This window comes from Schistocerca americana, chromosome 6 (assembly GCF_021461395.2).
Source record: "Schistocerca americana isolate TAMUIC-IGC-003095 chromosome 6, iqSchAmer2.1, whole genome shotgun sequence".
Taxonomy (NCBI): domain Eukaryota; kingdom Metazoa; phylum Arthropoda; class Insecta; order Orthoptera; family Acrididae; genus Schistocerca; species Schistocerca americana.
Window position 1 is genome coordinate 611,930,771 of NC_060124.1, and position 13,948 is coordinate 611,944,718.

General features: G+C 42.3%; 1 protein-coding gene across 1 annotated transcript in view; it reads right to left on the reverse strand.

The window, feature by feature from the left end:
• The window catches only part of LOC124619423 (trifunctional enzyme subunit beta, mitochondrial), an 85,511-nt gene that overhangs the window by 13,657 nt on the left and 57,906 nt on the right, over window positions 1-13,948 (reverse strand). Inside the window, exon 7 of the mRNA XM_047145792.1 lies at window positions 4,789-4,919. Coding sequence (XP_047001748.1) covers window positions 4,789-4,919 — 131 coding nt within the window. The remainder of the gene's footprint in view (window positions 1-4,788; window positions 4,920-13,948) is intronic.

Below are 13,948 nucleotides of genomic sequence, written 5' to 3' on the forward strand. Positions count from 1 at the left end.
TGGGGGAGGCGAGGGGGGGGACTGGGGGAGGCGAGGGGGGGGACTGGGGGAGGCGAGGGGGGGGACTGGGGGAGGCGAGGGGGGGGACTGGGGGAGGCGAGGGGGGGGACTGGGGGAGGCGAGGGGGGGGACTGGGGGAGGCGAGGGGGGGGACTGGGGGAGGCGAGGGGGGGGACTGGGGGAGGCGAGGGGGGGGACTGGGGGAGGCGAGGGGGGGGACTGGGGGAGGCGAGGGGGGGGACTGGGGGAGGCGAGGGGGGGGACTGGGGGAGGCGAGGGGGGGGACTGGGGGAGGCGAGGGGGGGGACTGGGGGAGGCGAGGGGGGGACTGGGGGAGGCGAGGGGGGGGACTGGGGGAGGCGAGGGGGGGGACTGGGGGAGGCGAGGGGGGGGACTGGGGGAGGCGAGGGGGGGGACTGGGGGAGGCGAGGGGGGGGACTGGGGGAGGCGAGGGGGGGGACTGGGGGAGGCGAGGGGGGGGACTGGGGGAGGCGAGGGGGGGGGACTGGGGGAGGCGAGGGGGGGGACTGGGGGAGGCGAGGGGGGGGACTGGGGGAGGCGAGGGGGGGGACTGGGGGAGGCGAGGGGGGGGACTGGGGGAGGCGAGGGGGGGGACTGGGGGAGGCGAGGGGGGGGACTGGGGGAGGCGAGGGGGGGGACTGGGGGAGGCGAGGGGGGGGACTGGGGGAGGCGAGGGGGGGGACTGGGGGAGGCGAGGGGGGGGACTGGGGGAGGCGAGGGGGGGGACTGGGGGAGGCGAGGGGGGGGACTGGGGGAGGCGAGGGGGGGGACTGGGGGAGGCGAGGGGGGGGACTGGGGGAGGCGAGGGGGGGGACTGGGGGAGGCGAGGGGGGGGACTGGGGGAGGCGAGGGGGGGGACTGGGGGAGGCGAGGGGGGGGACTGGGGGAGGCGAGGGGGGGGACTGGGGGAGGCGAGGGGGGGGACTGGGGGAGGCGAGGGGGGGGACTGGGGGAGGCGAGGGGGGATGTTTACTACCAAGTAATCTTTCATAGGTTGCTTGCATAAGCAGCAGTTTCCTCTACTTGCAGAAGTGGCTTCTGCAAGTTATTGGAATCAGTTTCTTGGATCTTGCTGCAAGGGAGTAAAAAAAAAGCAAGACACACAAAAAACAAAGCTGTACTGTTCAGCAGAAAGTATGTTTCTCATGGATTTTGAGCACCATTCTGCACACAAAATTATTTGTATCAACAGCAACATCCTTTGAAGCAGTTCTTGAAAGATTATGCTATTTTAGACAGAATCAAATGGTTGAACTTGTCATGCACTAACAAATAATGACGCAATAAAGCAAACTTCCACACAAACGTGGTAGACTTGTGGAACAAACTGCCAAAGTACAACAGCAAGATTTTAATGGGGGATTTTAATGCAAAAATAGAAAAAAAGGTGGTTTTAGACCTACTATTGGGAACGAAAGTTTACATGAGAAATGTAATGACAATGCCATTCGACTGAAATTTTGCTGCATAATGGACATGATTATTAGTAGCACAACATTCTCTCAAAGTTTTACATAAAGAAACCTGGAATTCAAGCGATGAAACAGCAAATGAAGTTGACCATACTGCCATAGTTAACAGACACAGAAAGGCAATTTAGTGATTTATGATCCATCCGAGGATCAGACCACAATCTAATAATAACAATCAGCATCAGGTTGAAGGCAGCACACACAACAAGTATCTGATCTAGAAACATGGCCAAATTCGATCTGGAAAATGTAATCGTGACAGAGGAGATACTAAAATACAAAGCTGAGATTTCCTATTGATATGTGGTTTCAAGTAGTATCAGAGTAAGTTATGAAATGACGAGTAATGAGTGCTGGAATTGAATAAAAAGAGTCATTCACACAGCTGCAAATAATAATATACAGAGAGGAAAGAAATGCAGGAAGCAGTAGTCTGATGAATCTGAGAAGCTGAAGAAAAGGTTATAAAATGATAAGAAATGGCTACAAGCAAAGAAGAATCCTGAAATATCTTATCAGCAGGAACAAAGGCACACAATAAAACAATACCTGAAACAGACACAATATTCAGAACTATCACCCACATAATATTCAGAAAATTTACAGGCAGACACACACAAAATTAAAAGATGTTTTAATTACAAATCTAGGCTGATGAAGGGTACATATGGCAAATGATTACTGAACCATACAAAATCTGGACAGTCCAATCATGGAATATTTTGACATCTACTGAAATGTTGTGATCCAGAACAACAACTTACAAATTCCATCAGCAGCCCTAATAATGACCAAATACCGTAACTGACATATGAACATAAGCTGGGAAGTATCAAACACCTAAATAAATTTTAAAAAAAATTTGCAAGGCAACAGAGTGACAGAATTATAGCCGAGATGCTAAAACATGTAAAAGCACTGCAGAAATGTTTCTTTCAGCTGATAAGGGTAATTTGGAAAACAGGCTATACCAAAAGAACAGAATTAATAATAGTCCAGATACATAAAAATTGAGATGAAGATTTCAGGAACTACTGGGGGAACTTCACTAGTTAACAAAAAATACAGGACTTTGAATTTTTATTACTAAACCAATTGAAATCATAACAGTAAATACAATATGGGATTATCATAACGGCTTTCACAGGAATAGATCCACTACTGTCAGTGTACTTGTAATCAGAACAAAGTGTGGGAATGTAAACAAAAAATACATAACTTGTTCACCAAGTCTATGAAAACTTATGACTCCATTCACTGTCAAAGGCTACGGCATTAAATGACTGACTTGGGACTTCTAATTAAACTTTTAAATCTCTGTAAAATATGCATAGGTGATTATATAAGTACAGTTTTGCTATAAGGAATAAAATCTGACCTCCTAAAAATAAAACTATACCACGACAGGGAGATACTCTATCTCTCCTTCTTTCATGTAACTTGGAGAGAGCTGTGGGGAAACAAATTAGTGCCTGCTGGTATCCTCCAAACAAAGTTAATGTTTGAATTTACGCAGATGATATAGCGCACATTAGAGAAAGTGAAAGAAATAAGGCAGTTGTTTGTGAAGCTCTTAGAAGAACCACCCAAATTTGGCCTAAAAGTAGATCAGTAAACAATAAACGATAGTTCAAATGTGTCATGACGAAAGAGACAACCACTCACATCCAATAATAGGCACACAAAGTCAGCACATCAAACAGTTCAAATTTCTGGGTGCAACACTGGCCAAACAAATTGAGACAAAAGTAGAAACAAAAATGACTGTAAAATGCTAACAGACTACTACCCACTACAAAACCTTCTATGGTCTAAACTCTGACAAGGAAAACTAAAACTATATCACACTCTCATCAGACCAGTCCTAACTTATGCAGCAGAAACATGAAGTTTAACTAAAAAGATAGAATATTAAATACAGATATTTGAAAACAAAGTTCATAGGAAAAATCTCTTGTCCGTATTATCTACATTTACATACATCTCCACAAGCCACTGTATGGTGCATAGCAGAAGGTGCCGTGTACCACTGCTACCAATTTTCCACTCGCAAATAGGGCAAAGGAAAAACTGCTATCCATATGAACCATAATCTCTGTAATCTTATCTTCATGATCCTTGGCAGCAGTAGAATCTTTCAGCAGTTAGCCTCAAATGTCACTTCTCTAAATTTTCTCAATAGTGTTTCTCACAAATAATGTCTCCTTTCCTCCAGTGATTGCCATTCGAGTTCCCAACACTTCTCGATAGTACTTGCGTGTTGTTCGAACCTACTGGTAACAACTCTAGCAGCATGCCTCTGAGCTGCTTTGATGTCTTCCTTTAATCCAGCCTGGTGCAGACCCTTAGCACTAACTGCACTCAACAATAGGTTAGGCTAATGTCCTATATGCAGTCCCCTTTACAAATGAACTATCCTTTCCTAAAATTCTCCCAATAAACTGAAAACTACCATTCACCTTCCCTACGACACACCTTACATCATAAGAACAAACTATAGCATGCAGAAAAAATCTGGAAGACTCACGGGCGGGCCATCTGACGGGAATGAACAAGGATCAGGTGATTTCAAGAACGTACATGATGAGGTAAGGAAGAGATCCAGGAGTATATGAGCAAATAAAATTAAAATAATATGTAACATAACAGGCATAAATAATCAGCAGGAAATAGCACAAGACAGAAGCATTTAGGAGGAATTGTGCGCTCGGCATGGGAGCTTAGAGTCCCTTAGAAGTCAAGAAGAAGGAGAAGAAGAAGAAGAAGAAGAAGAAGAATTCTATACTGTTGATTTGTGACTAGCTCATTAGTTTAGTTACCATCTGAGTAAGAAATGAATACTCATTTCTTCTGTGTTGAAAATATCCATATTTTTGTGGCCTAAGCCACTGCTATACATTTCATCGACCTCAAAGCCAATAGGAAGTCCCGCTGTGCACTAACACACCAAATCCACAACTTTTTAAACAGATTAAATGTCATTCCCAGTTAGAGAAACACTGAGCATTTACACACCATAAAATAATTTGGTAAACCAGTAACCTACAAGCATTAGTTAGATGATGCAACACTATCCACATTTACTGGAAAATACTATAGTCAACATGGCAAGCCACTGCCATATGCTCATAGATAAAAATTATACTGAATAAGGAATAACACTATTAAATATAAACAACAAGCAAAATAACATTAACAATAAACAGTTACTTCTGCACAAAGTATTATCTATCCATATAATACATAGTAAATTAACATATTAACACTAAATGGAATCGGTTGTCAAAAATCTCACCAAGAAAGATGCATTTGCTGCAGTTACAGTCCCATGTGGCTTTACAAAAGCAGGCTTCAGTTTAGCCAGTTGTTCAGGGGTTGAAACACGAATACCATTGTCTTTTTCCACAAACCCATCAACTCCAGGCACTAAAAATCAAGAACATACTGTAGTTAAAAGTAATTTCAGTGCCATACTAAGTTAAACAACTGACAAATGAGTTAACTTCTCAAGCACTCTAATAGGCAGCTGGCCCACTTTCAAGTTCCTTTTCCTATAAGTACACTGATCGGTTAAATGATTTACGAGAAAACACCTTTTGCCATGCCACACAATTTCTTTTTCCCTTTAGTTCAAAATGTGTTTCACTTTTTCTGACAAGTGCATGTCCCAAAGTATTTCAGATTGTTCATTTTCACACATTGGTTTTTAAGACTTAAACAGTTCATAGCAATATTTTATCATAAAATTTGTTTTGTCATACAATGTATTTGCATTAACTGTTTTAAACCAAAAATCAATACATGACAACAAAAATTGTGTAATACTCCAGGACATCCACAGTAAGTGCATTGTTAAAAAGCATTGTATATGTAAAATGTCCCCATGAACCATGGACCTTGCCGTTGGTGGGGAGGCTTGCGTGCCTCAATCAGTAGTTGCAGGGGCAACAGTCTGGATGATTGACTGATCTAGGCCTGTAACACTAACCAAAACAGCCTTGCTGTTGTGGTACTGCCAACGGCTGAAAGCAAGGGGAAACTACAGCTGTAATTTTTCCCGAGGGCACGCAGCTATACTGTATGGTGAAATATGATGGAGTCCTCTTGGGTAAAATATTCCGGAGGTAAAATAGTCCCCCCATTCGGATCTCCGGGCGGGGACTACTCACGAGGACGTCGTTATCAGGAGAAAGAAAACTGGCATTCTACGGATCGGAGTGTGGAATGTCAGATCCCTTAATCTAGTAGGTAGGTTAGAAAATTTAGAAAGGGAAATGGATAGGTTAAAGTTAGATATAGTGGGAATTAGTGAAGTTCGGTGGCAGGAGGAACAACACTTTTGGTCAGGTGAATACAGGGTTATAAATACAAAATCAAATAGGGGTATTGCAGGAGTAGGTTTAAAAATGAATAAAAAAATAGGAGTGCGGGTAAGCTACTACAACAGCACAGTGAATGCATTGTTGTGGCCAATATAGACACGAAGCTCACGTCTACTACAGTAGTACAAGTTTATATGCCAACTAGCTCTGCAGATGAAGAAATTGAAGAAATGTATGATGAGATAAAAGAAATTATTCAGGTAGTGAAGGGAGACGAAAATTTAGTAGTCATGGGTGACGAATTCGACAGTAGGAAAAGGGAGAGAAGGGAACATAGTAGGTGAATATGGATTGGGGCTAAGAAATGAAAGAGGAAGCTGCCTGGTAAAATTTTGCACAGAACATAACTTAATCATAGCTAACACTTGGTTTAAGAATCATGAAAAGGTTGTCTACATGGAAGAACCCTGGAGATACTAAAAGGTATCAGATTATATAATGGTAAGACAAGAGATTCAGGAACCAGGTTTTAAGTTGTAAGACATTTCCAGGGGCAGATGTGGACTCTGGTTATGAACTGTAGATTAAAACTAAAGAAACTGCAAAAAGGTGGGAATTTAAGGAGATGGGACCTGGGTAAACTGAAAGAACCAGAGGTTGTACAGAGATTCAGGGAGAGCATAAGGGAACCATTGACAGGAATGGAGGAAAGAAATACAGGACAAGAAGAAGGGGTAGCTTTGAGGAATGAAACAGTGAAGGCAGCAGAGGATCAAGTAGGTAAAAAGACGAGGGCTAGTAGAAATCAGTGGGTAACAGAAGAGATACTGAATTTAATTGATGAAAGGAGAAAATAAAAAAAATGCAGTAAGTGAAGCAGGCAAAAAGGAATACAAACGTCTCAAAAATGAGATCGACAGGAAGTGCAAAATGGGTAAGCAGGGATGGCTAGAGGACAAATGTAAGGATGTAGAGGCCTATCTCAAGAGTGGTAAGATAGATACTGCCTACAGGAAAATTAAAAAGACCTTTGGAGAAAAGAGAACAACTTGCATGAATATCAAGAGCTCAGATGGAAACCCAGTTCTAAGCAAAGAAGGGAAAGCAGAAAAGTGGAAGGAGTATATAGAGGGTCTATACAGGGGCGACGTTCTTGAGGACAATATTCTGGAAATGGAAGAAGAGGTAGATGAAGATGAAATGGGAGATGTGATACTGCATGAAGAGTTTGACAGAGCACTGAAAGACCCAAGTCAAAACAAGGTCCCGAGAGTAGACAACATTCCATTAGAACTACTGACAGCCTTGGGAGAGCCAGGCCTAACAAAACTCTACCATCTAGGCAGCAAGATATACAAGACATGCAAAATTCCCTCAGACTTCAAGAAGAATATAATAATTCCAATCCCAAAGAAAGCAGGTGTTGATAGATGTGAAAATTACCAACCTATCAGTTTAATAAGTCACAGCTGCAAAATACTAATGCGAATTATTTACAGACGAATGGAAGAACTGGTAGAAGCCGACCTCGGGGAAGATCAGTTTGGATTCCGTAAAAATATTGGAACACGTGAGGCAATACTGACCCTACGACTTATCTTAGAAGCAAGATTAAGGAAAGGCAAACCTACGTTTCTAGAATTTGTACACTTAGAGAAAGCTTTTGACAATGTTGACTGGAAAACTCTCTTTCAAATTCTGAAGGTGGCAGGGGTAAAATACAGGGAGCGAAAGGCTATTTACAATTTGTACAGAAAGCAGATGGCAGTTATAAGAGTCGAGGGGCATGAAAGGGAAGCAGTGGTTGGGAAGGGAGTGAGACAGGGTTGCAGCCTATCCCCAATGTTATTCAATCTGTATCTTGAGCAAGCAGTAAAGGAAACAAAAGAAAAATTCGGAGTAGGTATTAAAATCCATGGAGAAGAAATAAAAACTTTGAGATTCGCCGATGACATTGTAATTCTGTCAGAGACAGCAAAGGACTTGGAAGAGCAGCTGAACGGAATGGATTGTGTCTTGAAAGGAGGGTATAAGATGAACATCAACAAAAGCAAAACAAGGATAATCGAATGTAGTCGAATTAAGTCAGGTGATGCTGAGGGAATTAGATTAGGGAATGAGACACTTATAGTAGTAAAGGAGTTTTGCTATTTGGGGAGCAAAATAACTGATGATGGTTGAAGTATAGAGGATATAAAATGTAAGCTGGGAATGGCAAGGAAAGTGTTTCTGAAGAAGAGAAATTTGTTAACATCGAGCATGGAAGTGAAACATGGACGATAAATAGTTTGGATAAGAAGAGAATAGAAGCTTTCGAAATGTGGTGCTACAGAAGAATGCTGAAGATTAGGTGGGTAGAGCACATAACTAATGAGGAGGTATTGAACAGAATTGGGGAGAAGGGGAGTTTGTGGCACAACTTGACTAGAAGAAGGGATCGGTTGGTAGGACAGGTTCTGAGGCATCAAGGGATCACCAATTTAGCACTGGAGGGCAGCGTGGAGGGTAAAAATCGTAGAAGGAGACCAAGAGATGAATACACTAAGCAGATTCAGAAGGATATAGGTTGCAGTAAATACTGGGAGATGAAGAAGCTTGCACAGGATAGAGTAGCATGGAAAGCTGCATCAGACCAGTGTCAGGACTGAAGACCACAACAACAACACGTAAAATGAATTCATGTGCAGCATGCAAACATGCATTTTCTGGTTAACTACTGCAAAAAGTGTTGAGGAGTACACCACACAGTTGCATGAAGTGACTAGCTTGGAGATAAATGCTTAACAAATTTAATTCTGCAGTAGCAAATAATAGTACATTTACATGACCCTTCTCTGTAAGTTAACTTTTGCCTTTGAAATGAAATCTTAAACTTAGTGACTAAATTAAGTTTCAATGAATTTTTCCTACACTGGAAATTGTACTGAAGCACATTACACCTAACTGCCTGCAACCTTTACACTGCTTCAAAGAACTTTCTGGAGGGCTACATTAAGGAAAGCAACTTTAAAATATTACTAAGGAGAATGTGGGTAACAGACTGGACATCTTACTATGACATACTGAATCAAATCTGACAGGCAAAAACGTATGGCACAATTTGAGTAAAAGAAATATTACACTGTTAGTACACATTCTGTCACTATGGCACAGTTGAACCCTTGACTGCTACATATGTGCTCTGTGCATTCCGTGCTGAAGTGGCTTTTATTATAGCTGTACTGCTTCTCAAATGCTGGAGCCTGTGCTGAGAGATGGTATTCTGCACAATATCAAATGCTGTCATCCAATGTTTCATGAATTATCAGGTACAAAAATTTTGGTTTTAGCACATTCTGCAGTGTTGTGTCTTCACTCAAAGAATGTCAAAATTTCATTTACAACTATGAGCATAATGATATACCTTTGAGTTACTGGGTTATCGGGTTTTCTATCTGAAGGAATATCCGGAATGACAATCTCATTTCTGTCCGAGTGGACCTGCCGACTACTATGAAACACAAACATCCGTTTTTAAGAAAACTACTAGGGTAGAAACTAGTTTTATGCATTTTACTGTCTGGTATCTTCACTCGAAGGGCTAAATTTCTTTTCATTACATGCCACAGTTACTATATCGCATCAAATTAAATAAAACATTGTGCAAAATTTTAAAGATTTTGCAAAGGTAAAAAGCGTCACATGAACTTTGCATACCGTTTTTTTAGCTCATGTATTGCAGTGAATGAGATATAGATAAGATATTGAAATTTTATTTAAAATTGAGAGCAGAAGGATATCTCATTTCATTCTTGAATTATTGAGTTTTTGTCCGAAGCACAACCGCTTAACACACCCACTCATGTTCTTGCACACTGCAAAATGTGTCATCATAACCACTATGTCTCTATAATAGATCTGAGATTTTGAAAAAAGGTTTTTGCAAATGTTGGCATGCAGAGAGAGGCATATGTCAAACGATAAATACTCTGAACTTTACTCAGAGGCATACAGAAGTAGCTCGTCCACAGCAGGGAGACGTTGGCGCCTCAGGATGCTTTCAGACATGTAAAAAACCCAAGAAGTGCGCGTATACGTGTCCACTGCACCTGGGGAACAGTGTAGCAGGCGGTGTATACATGCCCACAGCAGTGAAAGGGTTAATTTGGTAATGGAGGGAAGTGTGGGGCTCAAAACTGCAAAGGCAGCCCAAGACTTGACTACAGTAAGCATGTTCAAATGAGTCTGGATTGCATCAAGCCCCTTTCTTGGAGGGGGGGGGGGGGGGGGGGGGGGGAGGAACAGGTAATTTTATTTGTCACTCAAGAACATTGCAAGTATGCTTGTAAATTGATGAGAGCAGGAAATATAAACACATATGGACACCAAGCCCCACAATCTGGAAACTACTCGTTTCTGAAGTCGTTGAATGTCGGCTGCCGCAATGTGAGTACAAGCATTTGGGAATTCATGAAGTTCAGCTCTTTAGTATTGTGATCAAAACTGGACGTGTATAGACAAACTATTTCTGAATGGAAACTGATGGCAGTGCTGGTAAAACAGCTTATCCAGAATAAAAGTTTTGTAATATTATGTGCATGTTTCATAGGAATTCATGTCAGTAGCTGACATCCAACAAACTGTAACTGGATTTAATTCTGAAGGTCTTATTTTTACAACCTATTATGTAACAGGTACAGCTCCATACTAACTATTACAGTATGCATGCCAGCAGCACAGCCAGCCATTAAGACAATAAGATTGCTTTCAAGAGCCTCACTTTAAGCTAAAGCATTGATACTGGAGTAAAGGTTTGAAACTTACATTGAGTCTTCTGTCACTTATTTGTTGAACAACTTCACAATTATAAATGAAAAGCACAATAATGTATACACCCACAGTATTAATTTATCTCATCAATTGAACTTAGACTTACATATTTTTGCTAGTGTTGTCAAAAGTAGTAGTTGAATATTGCACCCCGACAACTATAGTCTAAGTCTAATCAAGGCAACTTTGACCAAAAACCGATTGACAAAAGGATAAAAAAGAAGAACATACCTAATACTCTGCTCCTCATTTGTATCTTTGAAACTTCTGAAACTTAATTGGTTGGTAGACACTCTTTCTACAAACAGAAATAATGCCTCTAACCAGAAGTAGTTAAGAACAATGGGAAAATAATAAAAAAGAAGAATCAATATAATTCCTAAAAATATAGAATTTGCTTGTAGGCTGCTCAAGGGGTCAGTACACAGAAGAAATGACTCGTCACGACATGAGCGGACGTGCTGAAGGGCACGAGATATGGCTGCCAGCTATGCAGTGAAAACACCGCAGCCATCTGGCAAGTAGTGTTGCTCAGTATGTCCTCCTCCATCAACATATGCAAAGCCTACATGACCCATCAGTCATCCAGCTGTCGGTGTAAATCACCTCATGGCCCCAGTACACGTCAAAAAACTAGAGGAAGTGATAGCGGAGAGCAGCAGGGTTAACGGAGTCCTTACAGCCATGCGAAATATCCAGAAGAATCTGCAGTCAACGTGCACACTAAGAAGGTGTATGTGAATGGACCTCAAGGAGAGGGACTCCAGCCTCCACCAGTACACAGGTTACCCGACTTGTTCTAAAAGCTCCAGTCGCTACACGAACATCACAGTGGTGCTCTAAGTTGAGTAAATGCAAGGCTGAGGGCGCCACCGAACCATAAACCAGACTCCCATAGTCAAGGTAAGATAAAACAAGGGCTATGTACAGCTGCTGCAGTGTAGAGCGATCTGCACCCTTTGGTGTAGCTCAGGCAGTGGAAGGCATTGAGGGGCTGCCAGCATTTCCCCTTAAGCTGACGAAGGTGAGGAAGCCAAGTCAATCGGGTATGGAAAACCAGTCCTAAGAATCGATATGCCCGCACTACAGTGAATGGATCATCATTAAGGTAATGTTCTGGATGAATGGCGTGATGCCAACAGAAATGCAGGACACATGACTTCGTGGCTGAAAATAAAGCCACAGGATAGAGCCCATGACAGCCTCGTGAATGACTCTCTCTAGGCAGTACGAAATGCTGAAGTCTTGGACATGGAAAGTACGGGGCAACAGGAAATCTTGGATAAAAATTGGGAGCGGGCCCCACAGACCCCACTCATACAATGTGGCAATGATATGATGTCACCAGGTCGTGTCACATGCTTTAAGTAAGTCAAAAAAGAAGGCAACCAAATTTTGTCACCTGGAAAAGACTGCTCAGATGACAGACTCTATGGACACAAGATTACCAGTGGTAGAACAACCTTGGCGGAAGCCACCCTGACTTGGAAACAGTAGGCCACGTGACTCCAGGACACAACCCAACTGCTGACACACCATACGTTCCAGCAGCAAAAAAACTTGGTGAGGCTGATGTGCCAGTAGCTATACACATGAAGTGGGTTTTGACCAGGTTTGAGTACCGGAATGATAGTGTCCTATCGCCACTTCGATGGAAAGATGCCATCGCACCAGATCCAGTTGAAGATGACAAGGATATGTCACTTGTAGTCAGATAAGAGATGGTTAATCATCCAACTGTGGATCCAGTCTGGCTCAGGAGCTGTGTCGGGGCAATGTGCAAGGGTGCTGAGGAGCCCTCACTATGTAAATGGGGTGTTATAGTGTTCACAGTGGCGTGTAGTGAACAAGAGGACTTTCCTTTCCATCCACTCTTTGAAAGTGCAAAGGGCTAGGTATCTGATGCAGAGGCTCGAGCATAGTGCTCAGCAAAGTCCTCGGTAATCGCGTTTGTGTCAGTAGGTAACACGCCATTGGTGTTAATGCCAGGGACACCTATTGGGGTCTCGTACCAAAAAGATGCCTCATCTTCGTCCAGACTTGCGAAGGTGACTTACAGCACCCAATGGTCGACCTGTACCTCTCCCAACACTCCTAGTTCCGTCCTTTTATAAGCTGGCGAACGCAGGCACAGAGCCACTTAAAGGCTATTAGGTGCTCTAGGGAAGGGTGCCATTTACGTCTCTGTAGAGCTCGCCGACACACTCTAATATCCTCATCGACTTCTGGCGATCACCATGGGACTGTTTTTCGCCGATCTCACCCTAAAGAACAAGGGATCGCGTTTTCCGCTGCAGAAATGATCGTTGTAGTGACCTGCTTAATGATAACATCGATGGCACCATGTGGGGATATTCAGCAGTGACAGCAGAGGTGAAGGCTTCCCGGTCTGCCTTGTTTAAAGCCCATCTGGGAAGGCATCCATGGGCATGGTGCTGGGGGAGTGAAAGGAAGATTGAGAAGTGGTTACTACCACACAGGTAGTCATGTGCTCTCCAGTGGATTGATGAGAGGAGGCCAGGGCTGCAAACTGAGAGATCAATAGCCGAATATGTTCAATGTTACACACTGAAATGTGTGAGGGCATCTGTATTTACGAGGCAGAGGTTGAGGTTGAGTTGTGACAGTAAATTTTCAACCTCCCTAACTCAGCCAAACTCCGAAAGTATGAAATGTTTAGGGTGTTGATTAATCTGTGGAGCCAATACGTCCAGGAGTACTGCACCTTCTGGAGGAAGACATACATTGCAGACAGTTATTTCCTGCGTCACCCTTGGGTCATTCCATGTCAAGTCACTCACAGGCCTTGACACCAACCATGTCAGATTTTGATGAAACTTGGTACAATTACTTCTTTTATCATCCTGAAAGCACTTGTAAAATTTTTTTGCTCTCTCTCTTAGTTTTTTTTAAATACATTTTTAAAGTTTTTAGATTTGGCGTTGTTTCAGCAGTCGGAAATCTTAACTTAAACGTGTCCTCACAACTAAAAAAATTTTTATGTTGAAGAATACTCAAGATACCAGTATGAAATTTTGGAATAAGTTTGTGTATTATATCTAAATGTTAAAGAAATTACCATAAAGATATATTAAAATCTTCCAAATGAAAAGAAATTACAATTAGTTGTTGGTTTTTTTTTTTTTTGTTTAGTTTTACAAAAACTGCAATATCTAGAGTCTCAGACCTGATAGAAAGCTCAAATTTGTTTTAAAATACTCTTAATTGTATAGGCTATTAGAGAAAAGAAAAATTATGTTGGCTTTTTAACTTGTTCAATAGTTATCTAATTTTTTAAATAATATTAATTATATTTTAAAAATA